This window comes from Zosterops lateralis, assembly GCF_965231275.1.
Source record: "Zosterops lateralis genome assembly, chromosome: 1".
Taxonomy (NCBI): Eukaryota; Metazoa; Chordata; class Aves; order Passeriformes; family Zosteropidae; genus Zosterops; species Zosterops lateralis.
The window spans coordinates 93,253,186-93,278,618 of NC_139762.1; the positions used below are offsets into that span (position 1 = coordinate 93,253,186).

At 38.3% G+C, this 25,433-nt stretch overlaps 1 protein-coding gene across 15 annotated transcripts in view; it reads left to right on the forward strand.

The window, feature by feature from the left end:
• Positions 1-25,433, forward strand: part of MBP (myelin basic protein) — a 109,879-nt gene that overhangs the window by 81,108 nt on the left and 3,338 nt on the right. For 12 of the 15 annotated variants that reach the window (XM_083885035.1, XM_083885022.1, XM_083885031.1 and 9 more), the window contains 7 exons: positions 10,551-10,981; positions 14,257-14,280; positions 20,642-20,668; positions 23,022-23,129; positions 23,598-23,633; positions 24,212-24,244; positions 25,218-25,340. In XM_083885035.1, the coding sequence (XP_083741161.1) occupies positions 10,551-10,981; positions 14,257-14,280; positions 20,642-20,668; positions 23,022-23,129; positions 23,598-23,633; positions 24,212-24,244; positions 25,218-25,340 (782 nt within the window). The remainder of the gene's footprint in view (positions 1-10,550; positions 10,982-14,256; positions 14,281-20,641; positions 20,669-23,021; positions 23,130-23,597; positions 23,634-24,211; positions 24,245-25,217; positions 25,341-25,433) is intronic. The other 3 variants (XM_083885026.1, XM_083885025.1, XM_083885027.1) reach the window with 3 other exon arrangements.

A 25,433-nucleotide genomic window follows, 5' to 3' on the forward strand; every position in this document is an offset into this window, starting at 1 on the left:
ACCTCATCTTTTGCAGCTTGTGTTTGTTTGTTTGTGAGGGATATTTTGTCAGCTTCTGAAGAACCAGATCTCCAATTTTGTTTTACATATGCAAGAATTCAATGCAATGGTAAATGGTCTGTAGGCTTACTTGTCCCCAGGTATTTCAGATATTTTTAGAAATACTGGTAAATATGCATGTCATACTCAGAATGTGTCATTTATACCCTTGTGGTGTACTGCAGAATTTTCTGGGGAAAAAACAAAACAAAACAAACTTCTAAAAACTGCCAGTGTAATTCCCCTCACTGCAAATTCTGTAACTGTGACTCTCTGGGATCACTTGTGCTATTAAAAGCTTCAGTTCAGAATACATTAACAGGGCAAAAGAGAGAAATACAGAGATATGGCAATGTACACTTGAAGGATGCATGAAAATGTCAAGCTTACTTCTTACATCATCCTGCAGGTGATTCACAGCTTCCAGAAACACGGCTTGCATTGTGCTCTCTTCCCTCTAGGACTGCCATACTCCTGTAATTTGCTTTTTATGTGGACCTGCCCTATACAAAGCTGTATTGGAAAACAAACTTTGAAGTTATGTCCTCAAACCAGCAAACTGGTGTGTTATTTCGGAGGGAGTTAAAAACATTGATATTCTCTCCTTATTTTAACATATAAAAAACTCCTGTACAGTACTTCGGGCTCTGTTCGGGTTTAGCTGGGTTAGTTTGTCTCAGGAAAACTTAACAGACATCAACACTGTTACTCTGTAGGACTAAAATGCAGCTTATAGGAATTGGAGTTTATAGCCTCATGCTGTAAGTAGTTTCCTTGTGGTTACAATCAAACTATGTTTTTTGAAGGCAGCTTATTTGATTAACTTATTATAAGTGTGTTTTATTCTGCAGTTTACACTTTCTAAACAATAAAATAAAACACTGCTGTGTTCTTCTGGTCAAGAAAAACACAGCAGTGTTATCAGGCCCTCTTTGGAGGTGCTACATGATAGGTTTTAACAGGAAATATTCTACAGATAGAGGTTTTTTTGTGCTGCTTATCATGCTCTGAGCAACTTCTTTGAACCAGCTGGTTCTATCACTGTCCTCACCTCCCTCATTTCACAAACACTTCTTTTTCTGCTGCTTTTAAGGCCCTGTTTCTCTATAGTATTATGAAAAAAAAATACTGAAATATTGGGTACCCAGTTGGACTGATGTAAATAGGTTATTTTCCAGTAAAACATAACTGATGTGGAATATACAAAAGATAGTGGAAGTTGTGAGGTCTGATGGAAGCACTACTCATTTTGCTGTATTTTGGTGGGGGAAGATATATCCAAGTTTTACAACCTAACAATTACTCAGATTCACTGCAACTCAAGCTAGAAGATGAATAATCAAACAATCTTGTCTAATACTAATCAGTTGCACAATTTTTAAAGAATACAAATGCTGATGTCTCAGCAGGTGATTTAATTTCTCCTCAAGTACATGAAATTGTTTGTTACAAATGATGCTCCAGCTCGCTTTGCTGTGGGAGGATCTTTTATAAGATATTCGAGATTAAAACAAACCTATATGTTCTAGTAACACAAAGGAACATTTTTCTTTGAAACTGGTGGGTGGATAAAATTCTTTGTTGAAGTTTTTAAAAACCTCTCTGCAGGCTGTGTGGAGAATTGCCACATGCTTCTCATAGATTCCAAATTTCTGCCATAGCAAGTCCCACTGGTTTCAACCACAGGCTCTTTTGTTTTCTGTACTCGCCTTTGTGAGCCTCAGCAAGGGGAGGCAATGCCAGAAGTTCTGGAAAACAAGAGTGAGAGGGTTGGAGCCAGGCCTACACTGCTGCATTCCTCTGCAATGGTAGGCCACCGTGTGGGCTTTGTTTCAGCTCTTCATTGTAAACCAGAGGCACGGATAACCAAGTGCCCAACTCTGTGAAAAGCACACAGAGTGCAAGGCAGTTTCTGTAGATTGGTTTTAATTACAATCTGAAGATCAAAAATTGTTCTCCCTCAGGGGATGCTTTTAGCTTTTTTGAATGCCTCTTTTTACTTGCAGGTTTCTTCACCTATCCTCACAAGCAAACACTGTCTTCACACAAGGCTCATAACAGTCCTGAGCCACTTTCTCTTTCATAGTCATAGAATTATAAAGTTTGAAAAGATCTCAAAGATTGAGTCCCACCTTTGAACCCCACCACATCAACTAAACCACAGCATTGAGTGCCACCTCCAGCCATTCCTTGAACACTTCCAGGAGTAGTGACTCCATCACTTCCCTGGGCAGTCCAATTCAATGCTTAATCACTGGTAATTTCTTATGTAGGCATATCATTGAATTGCTGAAATACATACATAGCCCATTAAAAACTACTTTGAAGACGAAATTAAGAGGAATAATGCAGTGACAGATGATATGTAACTGAGGCCTCCCAGATAATTTCGTGCATGTTGAATCTGATACGACTTTCACAGTAGGTTTAAGAAGAAGAAGGTCTGTTGCACCCCTGGTTTTAAACCTCAGTATCATCGCAGTAACAGGAGAACACACAGAGTTGGTATGAAACTGCTGCTCTGATTCCTGTGGTTTGAAATGCCATGCTGGCTGGATTGCTTTCCTCTCTTTCTTTGACATGGGCAAATGAACTGGCTAAATTTCTTTGGTAAGAATACAGAGGACAGAGAGTTCTTAAAGGCATAAATAATACAGGCTCTACAAGTCTGGGGGAAGGTATGATGTTCTTTTTCCTCCATGAAGTCCAAAATCTGGCTCCTGGAGTGCCCTCCTCACAGCGGGCAATGGGATGTTAACGTGTTTCAGCCCACAGTTACATGCTTCCCATTAATAGCCAGACTTTGGGCATGGACTGTTGTTATTACTGCACAGACTTGGAAGCATTTTCACATCTCTGACATGCAGATGCTAGGAGTTGTGTGTGCCTTGGTGAAAATACAGAAAAAGCTTTCCAGCAAGAGGACTCCTGATATATCAAAATATTCTGACTCAGAGAGTATTGCTACCTTTTACACACTGATACCATAAAAAGTAATTGCCTTCAGCAGAATGATAATGCTACGTAAGCTGTCGCGAATACACAGCATATTTTTAATTTCTAATTTTTATTTTGAATTCATTTCACAGAACCAACTCTCTCAATTCACAAAAGTTGTCAGCAGAACTAAAAATTATGTGCTGTTTGCTGATTCACAAAATAAGATTTAGGCATGTTTATCAGAGTGTCACCATTCCAGCTAGATATCACAGGGCTGTGTGTTTTTACCTCATCATTGATTGGTTGCATTATGGTTTTACTGGGTAAGTTTTAAAAGTCAGTATAGTTACTCTAGCAAAAAAGATACCACAGCAACAGTTCCCCACAGTGCCAGTGCCACCTTACAGGGATCCTTCTCCCTGCAAATGTTGGTTTTACTGCAGAGCAATGCTTAAGGGATGTATTTATCATGAAACTGGTACTCTTGTAACAAGCAGTGATTCAGTTACATATTAAACACTATGGGATGATGAGGTCTAGCAGAATTAAGGGGAAATTAAAAAAAAAAATCAGACTATTGATTAACCTACTGAACTTGCAAAATTAATACTAATTACTGTTTATCACACCATAATCCAGCACTACTTTTATAGACTAAAGTGTGTATTGACATCTATGCTGTCTTCATCATCTGGCTTTTAAGCATTGGCACCCTGAAATGAAAGGTGCAAACCTAAGAAAGCAGAAGATATTAAGTTAAATGAATAATTTACTGGTTGTGTTGCATTTAATTTTACAACTCAACTTGTTATAGATACAGCCTTTAAACAGTTGCTGCCATGTTGAAGGAAGCGTATTTATTTTAACCAGATTCTGAGGATTTGGTACTGCTTGTACAAACTATACATGCACTGGGGCCAGGATTAAGATCTTAAAGTCCTTTCTTGTCCCCCTGAACAGGGGGTTGATGATTTTGATTATCCTTATGCAGATCACCACTGATTTGTATTAATGAATGCTTCTGGGGGATCACCTCCTCATACTAGCCACCTTCACAATGGAACAACTCCACAAGTTTATTTTCCCAGCTCTACTTCCTAAGCTCTGAGAATTACCTTTCAAGTAGCTGAGGAAGTGCTGAAAATGATACATCTCAGGATGGTGCAAGGCTGGCTGGCTGGTGCACTGAGGGAACTGAGAAGAAACTGTTAAGTGGACTCGAGAGGTTTATTTATCCCAGTGTCAAAAAAACCAGCCCTACTGTTGGAAGCACCTTTGGCAGCCAGCAAGTTTTTCATTGACTGGCCTTTTGGGAAGAAGGTTGCTAGTCATTTCAGGGGAGACTTTACTCTGTCTTTTACCTAGTAAAATAGGTAATACTTGTGAGTTGATGTCAAAGTATGTCAAATGTTCGAGGGGTTTTTGGTTTTTTTCATCAGATCTGGAGTACATTTAGGTTAGTATCAGAAATAAAGTGAGAGGAATCATGCTTATGTTTTCATCCTGTAGTGCTTAGTGTCTGACAGAATTCACATTCTGCTATGCAATTTTCAGTTTTTTCCCCTATGGTGTAATTTTATGCTAAAAAGTACATATTCCTATTCTACTTGAGTGAATGCAGTATTGTTCTTTGAAATATCAGCATAAATAATATAGCTAAAATGTCAACTGCAAAGACAATTGATTCCATAACAGGACAGGAATTACATTTTCCCTCTCCCCGTCAAATGTTTCTGTGTTTTCATGTGAGCTCTGCTTTAAGGCCAAACTCTGCTACGTCAGCTGCTCTTCTTCAGCAGGAGAGGACATGGGAGGGCTTGGAGAAATGAGATCTTTCATGAGTCTGAAAGAAACTGTGCCAAGACTTGGGTATTAGCAAAGGTCTAGCAATTAATAGGTCCTATTTGACCTAATAATCTTCAGTCTGGCATCAGCTCTTAGGAGGCATAATGCTTTCTGCAGAGAACAGCTAAGAACTGGTATTCCATGAGGTACCAGGGATTCAGGAAAAGAAGCATTTGTCAGGCACTTTTTGTAAAATGTTAAGTGGAAGTTCCATTAACCCAGAGACAACAATGTAGTCTAAATGTCTAAACCTATGTTGTGCCTTTACCTATTGCAGTGCAATTACTTTCAGCAGGCTCAGCCACTGATCCTTATTGACCCAAGATGTAGTATAGAACTAAACTCTGTCTTTTTTAAAATGTAGTTCAATAGAAGTAAATACTGGACTCCATGAGGTTTTTCACTTTTTACTGCATTTTTAGTACTAAGTTTTATAGTAAGGAAAATTATGCCACAGCAGACCCCTTATTCACTGCATCAGCAGATCAGTGTTGAAATGTGCTCAACTTGTCAGTGGAATGGAAACACCCTCACAACTTTTTTATTCTAGTCTGGTAAGAGCTGTAAAATGTCTAATGAAATGTCTAATGCTGTAAAATGTCTAGTGAAAGAAGTGAGGGAGGGAAGTCAAAGGAGTGCATGTTATGCTTAGCAGGTGGCTTCTCATTTTTGTAGTGGTTTAGTCTGCAGCTTGGTTAGCCCATAGAAAAAGCCAAATTTCTTGTGCAGAAAAATATCATTCCTTCAGTTATGCTGAAGCTATAGAGAAAATTTGCCTTCGGGTGGATTTTTTTTTTCCCTGAAAGTGATAAGCTTTGGCAAGGAGGAAAGGAGGAGACCAAGCTGTAATGGAAGTGATCTCTTGGCTAAGTGTAGTAAGAGTGTTAAACTCATGTGAATCTGTATCATGAGACACATGGGCACTTCTTTCTGCATTCACTCTGCTAGAAAATAGGGAGAATGTTTGTGTAAAGGCTAAATGCACCAGCCCATCCTTTCTGGTTGTGTTCAGAGCTATGACCAAGTGTTTGTTTCACAATTATACTGCATGCCATCCATTTCAAACAGAAATATTTGTCCAAAATTGATTCCCAACTGTTTGACAAGCATCAGACAAACCCAGTCTGTGAATTTAAATGTCTGATGGCATATTGCCTTATAACCATACTAGAGAAGTTAGGCTAAGAGCCATTTTTTGTCTGCACTGTCTTAGCATAATGAGGATGAATCAAGCTTTTGCAGTTCAGATTTAACAATGCAGACATAACTCTTTCCTCTGTCTCCCTAAATACTTCTGTGGTGAAGCCTAATGGCTGTGGACACGCTATTCTGCTGTGGTCTGTGCTGCAGTTAAAGTATGAACCGGGAGCTGGATTGTTGTGAAATTGTCTCAGGACAGAGTTGGAACCCAGATGCCCTCAGCTGTAGCGTGTATGTAGTGATGATGAATGTGTCTTCTCTGGTCTTTTAGTCTGTCAAGTGCCTGATATTACCACAAGTGTTTTTAGAAGCCACATGTTCCAAAACAGTGGTCCCAGCCCCTTAAATAATGCAAGGCAACCTATTACTAATACATTTGCCTTGTTGCTGTAGCTTACCAGAGTTCTTGAAATCTCAGCTATGACAAAGGTGATTAATTTCTAGGTGTTACATTTTGTTGTTCAAGTGACTAAACATAGATGAATCAATACAAAAAGTCAGATATTTTAGCCAATGTTTTATTGTCACCATTTCAGTAAACATACTGAAATAAACTTAACTCAGAATTGAGGACTATCTTGCATTGTATTTCACTGTCCAGGTGACATTTATAGAAAAGAGAGGACCTAAAAAGTAGAAAAGGGCAAATACAGATTATATTTAATTTATTGAAACACACACACACACACACACACACACACATATATATATGACTTAAGTTAAAATGAAAAGTTGATTTAAAAGTTCAGTAATTTCCATCTTCATACCCTGCAAAAAGAAGGCGGAGAAAAAGGAAGTAAGTATAATCGATCACAGCAGCCTGTAGTTATGATAAGGTGTATTAAATATTCAGTGTGACAAAGTTGATGAATGTACTTTCTGGCACTTGTAATGAGTAAATAATACTTAATTCTAAAGATTTCATACAAATATTTAAGCTGCTGTCATGTAGAATCAATATTTGCAATATACTGTGACTATTGATCTAAACCTCTCTTGAGAACCCAAAGTAAGGTAATGTACTCCAGCTTTTATCAGCTGCATCTTCCTCATTTGTTTAACAGCAAATGCAGAGGGAGCAGCAGTAGGAATGTGAAAGGAATTACAAGTATCTGCAAGAAAGCAAGACTGGAAAGGAGTAGGAGGAAGTTAAAAACTTGCAATCTTTTTTAAAACTCTTAGCTTAACAACATCTTTCCAGGCTGTCCTCTGTAGGGAAGAAAACTAGACTGCTGTGAACACAAGGAGGGACAGTCATAGAGCAGCCCTTCCAAGCGACCCATGAGAAGGATATTTGTTTCTGAGGTCTCTTGATTGGAACTTGTCCTTCATATAGAACAAATTTCTGTGGTTGTTGAGAGGAGCTGTTGTTTGAAGCATTGGGCTGAGAGGTCCCAGCCAATTAGCAGTTTAGGAAAAAGAGTTATTTTGAATCTCAAGTAATGGGATAAACTATCAACATCTAATCAAGCACCAAGGCCACAATAGTTTCAAAAATACTCATATGGGACCTTACTCCTCTTAAGGACAATGAAGGATTGGATTTATTATTTTCTCATTGAAAGCACCTTTGGACTTTCTCCTTGGTTTCATTAACAGACTGCTAAGAATTTTTTATATTCCTCGTTTTGGAAATCACTGTGTGTACAGGGAAGATATGGCTCTGTACACTCTGACCAGCATGCCCAGGGAACCTTGTGCCAGCAGCAGGCACAGAGCACCGTGAGGGGAGGGAAAGAGGAGAGGTGACATTGCCTTTAGGAGTGGTCCTTGGCTGCACCTGGAGTGCCTCATCCCTGCTTGGAGTCTGGTTCCCTCCTGCTATTTTGGGGCTAATGGGAGCAGGTGCTTTTCTTGTGTTCTCATTTGTGCAGCTCTCAAGGACCATATTCACTTACATAGAAATAGAAGACACTTCTATAGCCTTCTAATTAATGCCTGTGGCAATGGATCCTGCTATACTTAATTTTACAAGGATTAGCAAAAACGTGCCTAAGATCTCTTCCTCCCTGGGCAATTTTCTCTTGAACAAATGATTTGGTACAGGTTGTGTGTTCTATTCTACAAAAGAGCTTCATCTTCCAAGGAAAAACAACTTTAAAAATAGTGGCTATACACAGCATTTACAATAGGTTTTAATAATAGTATAAATACTTGTTTTTAAATGAACAGATAAGCATATATTTATCTAGTCCATTAATTCTGGATGTCCTTAGGACATTATTAAAATGATCTGTCTCTCCAAATGCACTGGAAGACTTTGATTAGTTAGCAACAATATTAACAGTATCTCTCTTACGTGTTTTTATACATAGAGAAGACAGTAGCATGAAGAAAATTTAGAGGCAAACTTAAATGTGTACTTTCACTGCTGAAATAAAGCCTCCAGAAAGATTTATACTTTATAGCTCACTGCGTTTGCATTGGGAGAAGCTACTTTGTGGCACAAATACCCTTCTTTGTTGCTTACCAATACCCGTATTCAGTGGCACAAAGAACAACTGTTGTAAAAATATTAGTATGCAGATGCTCTGGTGTTTTGTCAATGCATTTAATTAAATACAATAACTCTTTTGTTTGCTTTTCTTTTTCTGTCCTTGAATGGATTTGTATTATGGTATAGAACCTAGGCTTAGAGTCGCTGTTTAAAATGTTTTGCAGTTTCAGAATGTGTCACACATCCAAGTTACTTTTCTTTTGTTCTGTTAAGAAAATCATTTGGGTATGCAAGTAGTTTCTGTTAAGTTTGAGAGCATCTTTTAAGGAAAACACAAATACCAAAGTTGCCAGCAAATATTTTCACCACTAATGAGGTCTTCAGTGACAGTTAGGCACTGGTTAAATAATTATATTCCCGAGAGACTTTCAGATGTTTTAACTTAAGAAATTTTTCTTGAAGTTTCCCAGCATTTTCTAGCTAATTTTCCGATATGAACTTTTTAATTTAGTTTTCACAAAAGAAAAAAAAAATCATAGCAAAATTGTACTTTATATTTTCATGTGAAAAACTGTAGCAGGCTGATTACAACCAATTGTAACCTACACACACATTTTGCAGAAGCCATTATTACTGTCTTGTGTTGTCACCCATACAGTTATTTCAGAATTATTCTCAGCCTGATAAAAGGTTTCTTTAGTGCCCTGTGGGTGGGTGAAACCATATGAAATGACTGTGTCAAATCTAAAACTGCTCTGCTGAATCAGCAAAGTACTTGAGCCCAGAGTACTTCAAAAACACAGCAGTATTTGCCAGATCCTACCCCTCCCATGGCAACAAGGACCAAATCAAATGAGAATATTAAAAGGTAATTAGGACACCCTGAAGGTAACATATGACTAACTTAGTTCTGAGCCCTTTTAACTCCAAAAGACATTTCTGACACAGAGTGTGTGGGAGGTGTCTGTGCTGAAGGTTGCTCCTCAAGCAGTCACCTACTAATACTCTTTCAGTGTTTCTTTGATGTCGATGTAAGTCATATTTCTCAGTGGGTGCAGTTTCCTTTAGAACAGTAGGAGTCATGGTATAGACCATAAAAACTTCCATAAATCTTTTTGTCACTGGTAGAAAGAGCTACAGGTGAAGGAAGGGCTAAGTGTGCAAGTGTGCTGCAGCTGATGCTTCGTATATACTTCACTGGATGCATCAGAACACAACTGTGGAGAAGGCATCAGGCATTTCACTTACCACAGGGGTCTGTCTTGGCATCTTTCTTGGCTTAAAAAAAAAAAAAAAAAAGCTTGTCAGTTGCTGGTAATTGCTTTTGTCACTTCTCACAAGCACTAAATGCAGATTGGACAGTTTTGCTTTAGGCCTTCAGCATTAGTGCTAGGACATTGTACCTGGAGTGCCAGGATCATCATACATGAACAAAAACTGTCATGAGAGGCCAAGCAGAAATTGCAGTTTGGTGCTCTCCTTTTTGAAGTGAGGACCATTTCAATACAATTTTTGGATAAAAAAAAAACCCTTCTCCTCACTATGCTTGTTTGATCCATATTGAGGTATTCCAAGTGAGGCCCTAAGCTCTGACATTGTGGAGAGGGAATGTGCACTTGTGAAGGCACAGATCTGCAATGTCACTGTAATTATTTATTTTTCCCCCTCTGTTTTGGAGAAGGATGGCATAATTAGAGTTGCAGTCTTCAAGGGAAAGTACAGGAATTATGATTACTCACTGAAAGCCTCCTCGTCCACAAGCCTTCCATGTAAATAAAATTAATCTCAGTTACGCTTCCAGTAATCTATCGATCTTTTTATAAATGAGTTTTTTAAAAAAAACAAAAACCACACACACAAAAAAAATCACCTAGAACTACTGCAAATTTGTGTGAGAACATCATTCTGGTTTCAGTTCCAAGATAACTTAATGTTCTTTAAGGCTGGAAGAGAACATAGTTTCATTACAACTGCACATATTATGGGTTTTGTATGAAATGAGCATCTCAAGGCAAGGGAAAGAAAGCAGCATTGTTCCAGGGCTGTTTTTCACAGGCCTGTATTCATATCTCATCCTTGTTGTTTGCAGGAGAGGCAGATGTGAACCAGAACAATGGGACCTCCACGAAGAGCCCAGCGGTGACAGACTCCAAAGGCACAGCAGACCCAAAGAATGCCTGGCCCGAGGCCAACCCAGCTGACAGGACTGGTCGCCCCCACTTGATCCGCCTCTTTTCCCGAGATGCCCCAGGAAGAGAAGACAACACCTTCAAAGATCGGCCCTCAGAGTCAGACGAGCTACAGACCATCCAAGAGGACAGTGCAGCAGCTTCAGAGAATTCGGATTTGATGGCTTCACAAAAACGCTCCTCTTTCCGGCACGGATCAAAACTGGCATCTGCGAGCACTATAGACCATGCCAGACATGGATCCCCACGGCACAGAGACTCGGGTATACTTGACTCGCTGGGCAGATTCTTTGGAGGTGAAAGACACGTTCCCCGGCGGGGCTCGGGCAAGGTGAGCTCTGAGGAATAGAGAACTGCAAGGCTGCAGCAAAATACAGTAGAGTTAAAGAGGAAGGGTGGGTCTGAAAGAAAGGTCTCACTGCTATGAGGCAAGAGTTGACCTAGCCAGCAGGATGGTACTTGTAATATAATGCTTGGCTTTAAACTGAAAATAGCAACAACAAAAAAAAGCAAAGATCTGGGAAACAAGAGGAGCTACTCTGGGTAGTAACAAGGAGTATTAGAAATCCAGGGGGCTCTAGAAACATTACCAGGAGAAGTTTTTATGAGCATTTAATGTGGTGTGTTGTACGTATTTCTATGCTGTGCTATTTAGAGAAACTTCATTCTGCTTTTGTGTGTTGTTCTTAAATATTTGCAAAAGGGAGCTGGATGAGAGCACTAAATGCAAGACAATCTCTGCGTATCTTGGCACTAACTAAGGGACAAACTTGGAAATAGATGTTAGAAAAGGAATTGTGCCCAAATTCTCAGCCTGCTTGTGCAAGAGTATGTTTAAGGTCAGTTGACAGCATTGCCTGGGAGATGGCTTGACAGATATTATCCTGAATCCCAGGTGTATGAAATAATCCAGACGCTTTATTCTGACAAGAAGCTGAGATGTATTCCAAGCATTTCAGATTAGAAATTGTATAATGAGCCATTTCTACACTATGAATTCAAAAACAAGGCATTGATGAAAGACTGGTAATTAAATTCTTCCCTTTTCCAGGACACCTGCCTCCTTTGAAAATTATGCAGGTGGCATATTAGCTCGGTATAACTCAAGTGACAAAGTTTAAGATGTTTTTGCTGCACCTTTTGCCATGTAAATGGCAGGTGGAGTCTTGTGTTTGTGTGTCCACACACTACATAAGCATTCCAATGGAACTGCTGTAGGGCTGTAAAACCTTTCTTTTAGCTGCATTTGTTGTAGTTGCTCAAGTTGCGTGTTGCAGAAAGCAGCATTCATAGTTGCTGGCTGATCTTTGAAAATCCTTTGACAACTTTGAGGTCTATTCAGTGTTCCAACTTGTGATCTGTGCTATCTCTCAGTGCTTCACTGGGACAGGACACAAACTGCCCTGTGGAGTAAAACTGATCTGTGGTGGTCCAACAGCTGTGGCTGTCAGTGTCCTTCACAGCTCCACACCTGGAAGCACAATAATAGCCCTTCCCTGAAGAGCTGGTGTAATGTAGAGACCACTGGATGACAAATACTCTAGAAATTCAAAACCAGAAGCTTCTCACACTTGGTGGGCGGTACTAAGTAAGCTGAGTGTTTTCTTCTTTTTATTTCTCACCTTTACCAATTGGGGCATGTAATGCTATTGACAAAGATTTAGCAGCCAGGCAGTTTTTTCTGTAGTAACACTTCTGTGCATAATGTTCCTGTATGTAATGTTCATAAATGCAACAAGCAGTTGCTGTGAGCACGAAGAAAACCTTTTTTCTTACTGTTACTTCAAATAACAGAGACTGTTCCCAGCTGCTATTTTCTGGAACCTGGTTGGTCAGCTCAACTCTTGCTGTTTTATTTATGTACTGTGTTACTTGATGAAAAATAGGGTATGAAATGTTCTTTGTACACCAAGGAGACAATACCAAAAAGTTAGATTCTGCATACAGAATATACAGAGGTATGTGCATTCCTGCTTGGCAATAAATCAACTCAGTTTTTAGGAGTAATGACTAAAAAATGTCTGCAAGCTGTACAAATTCTGTATTTTATCCTTTGGTGTGAACATGATTGCAGTGATTCTCTATAGATTTTGATGTAATAACATATGAGAGGACAGGAGATCATCTCTTTTATCTCTGTTGTAAAATGCTATTTTGAAGAACTTAAATGTCTGCAAAACAGAACAGAATTATGGAGAATTCTGACTTTTTTACCTAGCAGAAGTAATTGTTTGGGATTTTTTTCCCTTAAGAATGACTACTCATAGTGTTACAGAGTCCTGATTTGCAGATCTGAGCTGGAAGCACAGAGAAGTTGAATTATTTTGGCAAAAGTCAGTAACATTAGGACTTCCAGTGCCAAACCATCTCTAGCACTCTTCCACACAATGATAATATAGATGTAAGTTCAAGAAACATTCCTAGGAAGCTCTCTTGTGGGAGGGCTTCAGTGTGGAAAGTATTGAGCAAATGGCAAAGACAGTCATTTTAACTATTATTTATTTAGCCTCTGAAACAATGCCTTTTTGGTTTCTTGTATCAAGAAAGACCTGTTGTCATTTATTCATACAAGTGTAGACAGAGGAAATCTAGATGGCTCATTTGTGCTTAAACCCTAAATTGTTGTTGCCATTTGCTACATTTTTGCTTCATCATCAACTGATAGATGATGAAGGTGTTCATGGACCAGCCAAAATAGATTAAAGTCCCTTGGCAGTTTTCCAGACTCCACTAAGTAAACAGGTTTTTGCTAAGCAAGATACCACTAAAAGCACCTTAAAGGATGAATTTCAAAGGCTTGAAAAGTTCCTAGAGCTGCACTGTTTATTTGCTTGCACTTTTTTCTGTATTTATTTTGAAGCATTTCAAAGCAATTCTGCAGCTGCCTTTCTTGCAGCCTTCCTTTTTCAACCAGCCCATGCCTCAGTGGGAGCATCTCAACTACCCACACCAGCAAGCACTGGAATGCAAAGACAACACTCGCTCTTTGTGCAGATCTAGGGCTGACATTCAAGCAAAACACATTATAAATTCTTGGTGGAGGCATTTTCTTCTTGCATCCACAGCTAAGAAGTACATTAATGAATAATATTCACTATTGTGTCCAGAAAGGTGGGGTAGGAACAATGCTGGGACTGTTTCATGGCCTCCTTTTCTCATGTGAAGCAGGTTCTCCCTTGCCCTGCAATTCTGAAGTTAATTTAAAAGTGCATGGGAGTTCCATGGGAGTTGTTAAAAATAGAAATACTGGAATGTACAGAAATACTCCTTTTCCTCTAAGGGGCAGCCAAGTGCATTTGCCGTTTTCCCCCCAATACCATTGCGACTTTGGAGAGATGAAACTCCATCAAAGCCAGCTTAAATTTTGTACTTTTAATAAAAACTTTTAAGGTAAAATATTTGAAACAAAACTGTTGTTGTGCACAGCTCAAATTTAACTGTATTAAAAAAGAATTTAAAATGGTGACAGAAAGAAACTGTGGTGCAGACATTTTAAATAGCATGCAAGAGAGTAGCATAACAATAAATTATTTTCTTTCTAATCTTTGTAGAATATTTGTCTAAGCAAGTTTGTTAAAACAATGAAATGTTCTTTGTGCCTCCTAGATTCGGAGCCTGTATTCAACTTCAGTATGTACTGACTGCTATTTTGTTTCTTTGATGCAGTTGTTTATGCTTTTGTATTCCTTTTGTTTATGATTTTTATTTTTTTTTTCTACTAAAGTTTGGATTGTGAAATGAGAACTTTTCTGTCTGGTTTAACATTTTGCATTAACGTACTAAACTTTAAACTATACTCGTGACAGATCAAACAAACCAAAATACATGAGTGACAGTAAACAATAGGTGAGGGCAAGACTTAGTGAAAGATTAAATCAATTTCACTTCTACATTTTACTTTGATTTCATATGCAATCTTGTAACAGTCTCCAGTTGCCTGAATGAAGCCTTGCTCCTGTATTTCCTTCCTAATTTCTATGCATTTGGGTGCAAGAAATATGGAAGGTAGAGATGGGGCTTCCCCATGCCATGGCCAGCTATGAGGCAGGAGCAGCAACGGGCAGAAGTTCTTCTCAACCTGAGCAGAACCAGGGTTTGGGATCAGCAGTTCCGAATCAGCAGTTCCAAACCCACTCCTGGGCTAAGCAGATGCTAGAGTGGGGATCTACAAAAATGGCTGCAATAACCATGCACAGAGGCAAAAAGTTTAGGAACCACAGTTTTAAATAATGCCATGGGGGGATAAATTAATTAGGATGTTCTTTTTTTTGCATTTGAACTCTATTCACATTTCTTGTGGAAGCTTTAATGTATACTACAGCACCATGAAGAATCTGAAAAGTAGTTAAATCAGTGCTAGTCTGACTAGTATATGATGTGATTTAAGTAAATACTAACTGTGATTTTATTTTCCAAATCTTAGTTTTCAGGGAGTGGTATTGCTTGTGATACATTGTTTTGTAAAACCTGCTGTTCAAGCAGTATGCTTGTAAAAAAAAATTATAGAGTTTATGGTGGTTGTAACAATAACTTTGTTTTAATCGTTTGCTTTTTATGTGCTTTATGTATTCATTAAACTGTTTACATCACAAAAAACAGTGTACTAATGATTTAATTTGTTTTAAATGCTTTAATCCATTAACAGACATTGCAACAAACTACTACTTGTACATGACAAGTTTTTAGTTCACTAAGTGGCTGTGTGTCCTTCTGCAAAATTCCATTAGAACAGTGTATTGCACAGAAGGTAACAAAGAGGTTTCCTTCTGGATGGAACGGGTAGGCTTTGAATAACCAAAACCCCTGAACATCAAATTCAGGAGCTTTGGTTATTCAAAGCCTAACCTTTCCTTCCAGAAGGAAAGCTCCTGAATCTGATATTCTCACTTAATTATAATAGGAACTGAATCTGGCCTTTAGTTTGTAGCAGGTAGTAATGAATGATGAATACCTAAAAATGAATTAGAGTAACAGAACTGCTGGTCTGAAGCTCATTTAGCTTATACAATGGTATAACCTCAGAGTATATTAGATCTGCCTGGTTTAGAAAAAATATCACCTGTAAAAATCAAGGAAATACCAACTGGTGAGTATACACACCCTGTGAAAAGTGAAAGGCCTAGGAGTCAACATGGGATTGATTTTGATGTTTAACACATGTATAACCATAAAGATGTTATTTGTGCCTAATAACTAACACATTATTTAATGCACTGGAACTTGCATTTTCAAGGAAGCTACTACTTGAAGTAATTATTACAAGCTACTAGAGAAAATTGGGAATTGGACTAGGTTAAATGCTCTTTAGTTGGTACTTTCAAGTGCAAGCACTAAATTTTGGTAAAGTATTAGTGATGCTTTGTGCTCACCTGACATCAGCTGCATGGCAAGGTTTGTTCAGAAATAGGACAAAGTATTTGGGGCTTGCTGATTTGTATCACAGGTTAAAGAGGAGGTCACGACTGGGGAGAATGCCTTTGTGCTTCGCTGCTTTTACTGTTTTTTATATGGTCTTGTGCCTCTCACATTCAGAAATGTATTAGTAACATGTTCAGGCTAAAATAGAGATTAATCAGCTGAAGCAATTGAAGGATCATTGTTTCTAATCACTCCACAGCAAAAAGTTTCCCCCTTTCGTTAAATATTTAACAGGAGATTTTAGTTCAGTCTTCGCTTGACTATTTCTAGTCTTCTGTCCATTAATATGATATAATATTAACAGTAGTATGTGTAAGTTGCATGCAGAGGAGCATGTAAGTTCTACAGAAGAGCTCCAAGGATTCTTTTGAGAACTTGGTAAAGTTCAAAGCTTGCGGTGCCCTTTGCCTGGCCCTGATGGCAGAGCTGCTGAAGGGGCAGTGATGGCAGCTTTGGGATCTTTTGGTGGGAACTGGCCTCAGCTGTTCTCAGCCATTCCTCTCTTGTTCACCTGCATGGCGCCACAGCCCAGCTGAGAGTAAGGTCTGGATTTAATTTTAAAACCATGTATCAGAGGGGGGTGTTTGTTTAAAGAAGTGCGAGGGCCAGGCAGGGACCCCAAAATGTACCTACAGATGGTCAAACAGAGCTATTAAAAATTTAGCACGAGGATTTTTCCTGCCTGAAAACAATTTAATCTGTTTACTTCTCTGCAGCTGAACCAGTTTGATAAATAAGAAATTGCTTTATATTAAAATCTGCTATATTGGTTTTTTCTATCACATTCCTTGCAAATGAAGAACTGCATTATCCTTAACACTTTCCATCATAGAATGCCAAAATAAATTACTTTCTTCAGCTGTTTTCAGATTACAGAATGGTAAATGTTGCCAGATAGAAAACCAGAGCAAAAGTTACTACTTTTTTTCCCCTGACCTTGTTTTGCACCTCTGTCATCACATAGCATTAGTGACAGTTGCTGGCTTTCACCTTTTTTACTGAGGCAAAATATCTCACCATGTTCCTGAAATGGTCTCCAGTTAGATGTGTTCAGTTACACATTACACTCCGATGTAACTTGGTTTCATTTCTGAGCTGCACGAGAAATCATCCACTGGCAGGTGATTTTACTGAATTTTTTACAAATCAACTTAAAAATGTTGGTAAAGCACAAATTACTGCTGCAGACCCAAGATGATCTTTAGCTCTCTTTCCCCTTTTGCTTATGATGCTTCTACATTTCTGATACATCATAAAATTAATGTGCCTTGGAAACTGTACAAGCCTCAGGCTTGGAGTGGTCCATCTTCCCCACTTTATACTAACAATATTATAGGAAATTTTACCACAGTACTTCTTTCAAAGAAATATGCTATTAACCATGCCAGGCCTAAATATTTCATAATAGTAAACTCTTCTTGCTATTACACTCTCTCTACAAGTTATGCTGAGGCAGGCAATAGTTCTTTTAACAACCTCTATGAGAGTTTAGCTTGTCACTTGTTTACTTATTAAAGGCAGAAGAGAAATAGAATTGGGCCAATCCTTCAAAGATGAGAACGGATCAAATATTTTGTGGGTGAATGGGTGAGTGCATGCGATCTGAGATTTCCATAAATCAAGGGTGTAGTAACATTCTTCTGGCCAGCAGCTGTAAAGTGATAGTGTACACCTGGTATTTATAGCTTAGTTTTCCAAATAATTCCCATCTTGCTTATTGTATTACCTTCATGACTGTATGAAAAACTAGGGAACAGGACATCTAAAAATTGTTCAAATGTCTGCTTTTTTTACCAATGGCCATACCCCCTGTGTTACATTATTTTGCTGTAGCAGCACCAACAAACATGCACCTCCACCAAATACACATGTGAGCAGTAGAAACTGATCATGGTAAATACCAGTGCAGGATGCCTTCCATATCTTGCGTATGTAAAGTCCTTAAGGCTGTGAAATCTGATGGTAGCAGAAGCTACTTGGAGAATACCTACTAACCAAAGTGGGTGGTTGTTGGATTTTTTTTCTGGAGTGATTATTCTCAAACAAAATCCAAAACAAAACCAGTCAAGAAAATCCCCACCCAAACCATTGATCATTTCAACAAAGATTAATCTATGTCATTGATACCAACTGGATGAAATAACAGAACAGTACTGAGTATGCATCAGAGACTATGTCCAACGAGATAAAGAACTTCTATCATGAAGAATATTTGAATAAAGTAATTCATGCTAGAATAATGCAGAAAAAAGGCTTCCAAAAAGCCAAGTCAAAGCACTGGGTTTTGCCTCTGAAACCATTTATCAAGTGTCACAACAATGGAATAAACTGGAGAAAGGGAAAAAACCCAAAAGGTATGATGGCACTGGTCTCTCATTTGAGTCCCATCATAAACCAGAACTCTCCTGAAAAACTGGCCCCATTCTTCTTTTTTCCTCAGTAATTCTTTCACCTGCTAATTTATGAACATTAATCATGAAGGCGTTAAGGGGTAACAGGGTTATGGAGAAATGTGGTTCTGGATTATTAACTGGCACCTCTCTTAATTGGGGAGTATTCTCCATTGTTTCCTTCTTATGTTTCTTACTTTTCAGTCATCTCTACTCTTTACTGCCACATTTGTTATTCCTGTCATTCTGCTAAGAATTCTTCCTCTTTTTGTTCATCGCCTGTTTCTAGACAAAGACTGATCTCAGCACAACCCTGAAAGGCAGAATCTCCTGCATTTTACATCTCTCTTCCTGCCAATTCTCCTCTATACCTTTGAGCAAGTAATTTAATTTCTGTCTTAACTTTCACATTAGTAAAAATTAACAGTACCATTACAAGGATGTGTGGCTCATCCTTCCTAAAGTGATTAAAAAAGACTGCTGAATTAGGTAATTAACTATAATGTCACCACCAGATCAGCCAGTGGGAAAGACGTCAGCATTCCGATTGTTTTTGGTAACAGATCAGCAAGTTGTGGACAGCCTGGGACAAACACTGCCACCAAGAGCAAACTCCAACCTGGATTGTACATGAAGAAGGAACGAACACCACCAGTACAACTCAGCTCTGATTTTGCAGTGCATGCTCACAGAAGTTATATTACTCCTAGAACAAGCATGGAAAAATACATCCCACATGGGCTGTGTATTCTGTCGCTGCCTGGTGAGAGCTGGGATAGCAGCATTGGAAGGTTCTGACGAAGTGTCAGCCATGCCCAGAACACAAAGGCCCATGGACAAATCCCCTCCAAATCTCAAAATGAAGCAATTTCTGTATTCGAGTGCCTGCCAGATTTCTCATTAAACTGTATCACAGATTTCCATGTTATTAAAATAAGGAAAAAAAAAAGCATATATATTTACTGAAAGGATGCATCTCAATTCCTGTTTGGTATACATATTTAGAAACCATACTGACTACCTCAGTTTGAACCTGGATAGGAATTTCATTAGAGTTTGGATCCAGAATCCATTTCAAGGACTAACACAAAATCAGCTGAGTGGCTTATAAACCGCCTGTTGAATTTCCACCTTTTTCTTCCCACAGAACAGAACAGTGTTCATCATGGGATAATTATCCTTAAAGGGTAATTTTAGTCTACCAGTACAGTTCCAAGTGTCTTAGTGGGGGTGGTTAAGCGTTATGGACAACCTACATGATATCTTTTAAATTCATGCACAGCAACTTATTTGATATCTTGTGAAGAAAAGCCATTGGGAAACCATGAAATCCACTGAACCCACGATAAAGCTCTTTGTTTTCCATCTTTACCTGGTTTTACAGCATTTTAAATCAGCTATTTCCATATTTCCTATGTATGGATTTTGCTAGTACAGAAACAGCATGGGATGTACATCAGATTTTCATCTCACATCCTAACGTAGGCAACAGAAGCACACAATAGTGATACTGAAAGGAATTGTAAAAAGCTGTAAATTCAAGTACTCCAAAAGTACCTTAATACTGTTATTGTCACAAATGCATATCATGGACTGATGAGGAGTTAGCGCTATTTACATGCATATGAAATCTTCAGCTATAAGCAATCCTCTTGTAGAGGATGAGAGTCCTCAGAGAGATTATAATATGCATTTTAAAGTCCCCCCCAATGCATCTGAGGTGCTAGATCTGGCATATCCTGTTTATAGCAAGCAAAGTCAAGGATGGATTTCATGACTGAAAATAAAAAAAGCCTGTAACTGCTTAACTGTAGTTTTTATCCATTCTATACTCAAAGCCAGTTGTTGCACAACACTGAAAAGCATGCATATATGAATATATACACACCCACTCACACAGACTTGGGTATCATCAGGTCAGTTGAAAATGTAATATTGCACAAAACCCCAAATGGAGCCTATACTGTTAAAAGAGTGGCAATTTAACTTTTTTTTTTATTAACAGCTCTTACAAGATACTAATACAGGTTGTGCCAGTAAATGTAATTATGCTGATGTGAAAGTACATGGCTAACACAGGGAATGCAATTCCAATGTACAGCTAATGTTGAAACTTAAAATACCTGCATGTTTTCTTTGAACTGCATTCACAGTTACTCTCTTTTTTTTTTTCTTTGTCTTAGTGGCCAACATACCACCATACTACCAAGGTACGTGACACATTAAAACAATGCAACTTTCCTGTACATCACCAGAAAGAACCATGATCTGTTTAAAAAAAAATCACTCCCCTTACAGGGTAACTGTGGGTATTTATGTATATTTTAAAGAATTCTTCTTTAGATTATTAATCCTTTAAAAAACCATTGATTTCACAGCAAAGTTGCAAATTATGTTTTTGTCATGAGATCACCTAGTTACTGCTTAAATTTCCAGCACTGGCAAATCTTTTTTATTAAGATCATTCAGCTTTAGGGTTCTTTTTGGCTTTTTTGAATGTACAGCAAAGTTGACTTAGTTGAGATCCTTAACTGAGGTCAAATATTTCACTAATATTAGCTGGGAACAGGAAAAACGTTCTTCTGTTCAGTTGCTGAAAAATTATTGTATGTTTAAACTTTCTTTAACGGCACAAACAAGAGGCACCTTCATTTTAAACTTCACCACTAATACTCAAGGGCTCTGAATTCATGCTCATACTTGGCAAGTACATTTCACAATGTACAGCTATGGAAGCCAAATATGCCTTTTATTGGCAATACTCTCAAGACTGAAATTCCTAACATTGCAGGAGATGTGGGGAGAACTCACTCCAACCCCTGGCAAAAGAGACCACTAACACAAAGAAATAAGTAAATTACATCCTTTCCTAAAACACAGTTGCTCTTCTCTATTCCTATTAGATTTTAACAAGAATATTATTTAAAGCCAAGCACTTAAAACATATTTAAAGGTAACAGTGATGATCCGAATGCATTAATGAAACACATGGTAACTGTTAAACTGAGTTAATTCAAAAAAGCCCACTTATATCACACCATCTCAGCAGCCCATCATAGCAGTATAAATCAGATTTCTCTTTTAATTTCAAATCCATTAGAATTTACCTTTTAACACCTACAGACATCAGTTATTACATAAACCTAAGCAGCGTCTGAAAAACACCACTGGATTTTGTTTTCTGTCTCTAGGAGTCTAAAAGTTGAAAGAACAAACCAGAGGTGAAAGAGTAATTTCAACAATGAATTGAGGAGAAACATGTAAATTACCTGTCACAAGTAAAGAATAATATTCAAAGGTTCTGAAGACAGATTAAGTTTGCTGATGACAATATGAATGGAAAGCACTTTATTTTGAACACCAGGAAACTCACCAAGAACAGCCATTAAAAATTACTTCAGATTTGCTACTGCTTCATACACATTGAAAGAGGAGAAAATTGAAGCCTGTGATGACATTTGGCACTGCAGGCAGAAGAAACTTTGTATTTACAGTACAATAACCTTTCCAATAAGCCAAGTCATTAGTACCTAATAATTGATCAGAATGCCAAAATCAAGAAATTCAACCCTATCTAGATTCTAAAACCTTATTATTCCAATTTCTCTCCATTCCTGTGGGAATCCATAGCCCATGAGATCTGCAACACCATGGTGTTTATCCTAAAGACAAGGCAGTCAGCAGGTTTCAAAGGGTGATTTGAATGTAGATTAACAAGACAAAACCATGACTGAAGCAACGTGCTCTAAACACTACTGGCTCACTATTTTGGCTACACTGGAACTAGCAACCAAGTAGAAACTGCTGCCGAAATATAAGCAGGACTGACTGCCTGACACTAGAGATTTCACAGATCCAAAATTCCTATTTTCCTGCTTTTTAAAACAGTTAACTGTCCAGATATCATCAGCATGCAAAAAAACCAACCCTGATAAAAACCAGCCAAACTTTTCTGCATTGGTTATTTTTTTTTCCAATGGAAATCAATGTCATAAACCACATATCTGACATCATTTAGACTATTGCTCAGGAAGCTCTATTGAAAATAGAAAGCCCTCCTGAAATAGAAATTGTCACCCTCACTTGATTCCCTCATTCTAAAAAAAACAGCTCTTGCAGCTCATGACTGTTACATAGCCTTTGGGAACTAAAAATGATACCCAATCTATTCCTGCTTTCCAATGCAGAATGATCCAACATAATTTATTTTTTTTTTACATTTTGGTCTATTTTCTAAAATCGCAGTCTATGATCCTACTTAAGAAAAATCTCCTATTTAGGGAAAATTACAAAGTTTCTGTTACCTAAACTTTCCAATAAGAGGCTTAATTCCACACTGGACTGTAACATCAAGAACACGTGCATCCATATATATGCACAACATATGTGCACATACATACTGTGTATTTGCCATTTCACAGCACTGACAACTGTAGGGGGAAATCTCTGTAGATTTCCAAAGCATATTCCTCCTGGTTTCACTCTCAAAAATGATTCTTCATGCCATGGTTGCTAAGCTGTCCTTCCCAGCTGACTGGGCCACATGCCTGTTCTGCTTTTCAGGACATACATGCAGCCAGGGTCAGCCACCACGTCGGGTCCATCCCCCCAAGATCTCAGCATGGCCGGCCTGTTGATGACAACCCTGTAGTCCACTTCTTCAAGAACATTGTAAGTCTCCCCTCCTCTTATGCACCAAAATTTTTTTTTCTTTATGATCCATCAGTAAACAAACACTCCCCAATCATTACCCTTTATTATGAGCCTCAAATTGCACTGTGCCTTTTGAGCTCATTATGCCATTCAAATACAAAAATAGTTTTTACCTAGAAGACAAGAAATACTGAAATGCTACCAAAAAAGCATGAGAACCTCCATCCGCATAGTCAAATGCTAACCATGTCAGTTATACAGCTTCACCATAGACAGGTTTTGTCCTTGTGTCTTTAACACTGGCAGTATTCAGGAATTATTACTGTTTTGAGATAGACATAAATCCAGTGCATTCTAGGCAAGACTAATACAGCAGAGGAGCTTCTCAATGCAATTCCCATTTTTAGCACATGGATAATGGGCAAAAGGCCTGATGATTTCTGAAATATTTTTGCCTTTGCTTCACAATCTTGTGTTGGTTTTTAGGTCTCACCCCGTACACCTCCCCCAATGCAAGCAAAGGTAAGCAGTTTCAGGGACTCAAGGCATTTATGGGCTAATTCACACTAATTCAACTGCAAGCTTGATTCACCGTCTCTAATGGCACTAAATAGAAGTTTACAGGTATCACTGGGAACAATCTAAAAAAAGAGCCTAAGACACAAAGCCATGGTTCTCTTCCTCACACACTTCCTGACTTTGTGCATGACTAACTGAAGCCACTTGCAGGGGTTTTTATATTCAATTTATGGTGTGATTGCTTTGTGTAATGAACTAACAATAGGTAATGCTTCAAACAAGTCCCACCAACCAGGAGTTGCCCTTCCATTTACTCAATTCAGTGGGATTTTGAAGTACGTAACACTGAGAAACCATGGCTAGTGAAGTCAGTTCTAGTAATTACAATAAACAATTTTGCCTTTTTTTTTGCTTTGTGAAATGACTGTACAGACTGTTGTTCTCAACTCCTGCCTGCCTGATTATCTGGCCATTATTTCATAATCTTGGCTGTCTTTTCAACTTCTTCTGTGTATGGCAGACCCAGATGCTGTGTTCCATAGTGATCATCATGTCATTGTTTCTATTTCTTGCATGTACAGGGAAGAGGATTATCCCTCACCAGATTTAGCTGGGTAGGTGATGAATGTGCTTTTGGTAACAGCCCTTTTATTTACCAGGCCAAAGCATATCTTGCTCCATTGCCTCAAGCTGCTGCAGCAACGTGATAATTTTGTTTTGTCTCAAGTTTGCTATTTTGCTTTTTCTGTTCCACTTTTCTTCCTCCTTCCACAGCACTTTAAGATGGTAATTGTGTTGCTTGCTCTTATCCTGCAATTTGACAGCCCTTGCAGCAGTAATTTCTTTTGCTTCAGCACAAAGGGAGCAAAATCCACTGCATGGCAAAGCTCTCTTCCTTTAAAGGCTCATGGAAGACCCATCTGGTGCATTTTTCTTCTCCTGGGATGGACAAAAATGAGAGGGAGGGCTGGGACAAGATAGGTGCTTATTCCACTTTTGCAACTGCATTTACACAGCCTGCAAAACTAATGCTGTCACTAATCTCAGTATTTTATCCCACCTTTCCTGTCAGTTAGAAGTGATCTGCCTAAGCAATTCCTAGACGAGTTCTTCCCACAGTTCTCTCACAATTAATTAAATTCTACTTCTCTACCACAGGTTTGATTTTATATGAGATGGCATGTAAATTACTGGCATTTTAAGACAAAATATCAAAGCCTTCAAGCCATTAAGCATTTCTTTCACTATCAGAACACTACCCATTAGCTGATGTGTTTGACATCCTAGAACTCATGAAATTAAAACATTTTAAGTTTTGTCATACAGGTTAATGTTCTGAGTATTTAATTTTTGAATATGAATTCATTTTTTGCAGATTGATGCTTCCCTCAGGTTTTAATCTATTCAGATAATTTTCTAACATTTTCCTTCATCCTTGTTTATTACATAAAAGATTGTTTTATTTCAACAACCTCCAAATTCCTCATTTGAGTATTACACTACAGTGATCACAAATAAAGACTACAATGTGCACATGATAATTTGAATGTGATAATTTGCAATATGCATTAAAATCTTTCTTTGCAGGGTGGTGAAGCACACAAGCCAGGATATGGAAGCGGAAAATTCTATGAGCATAAATCTGCTCATAAGGGACACAAGGGATCCTATCATGAGGGCCAGGGCACTCTTTCCAGAATCTTTAAACTGGTAAAGTACAACTGAATTTTAAGTACAAAGAAATTGAACCAGGAAAAAGAGAAGGCAAACCTCTCCAAAACCTGCCATGTTTGAAACAACCAT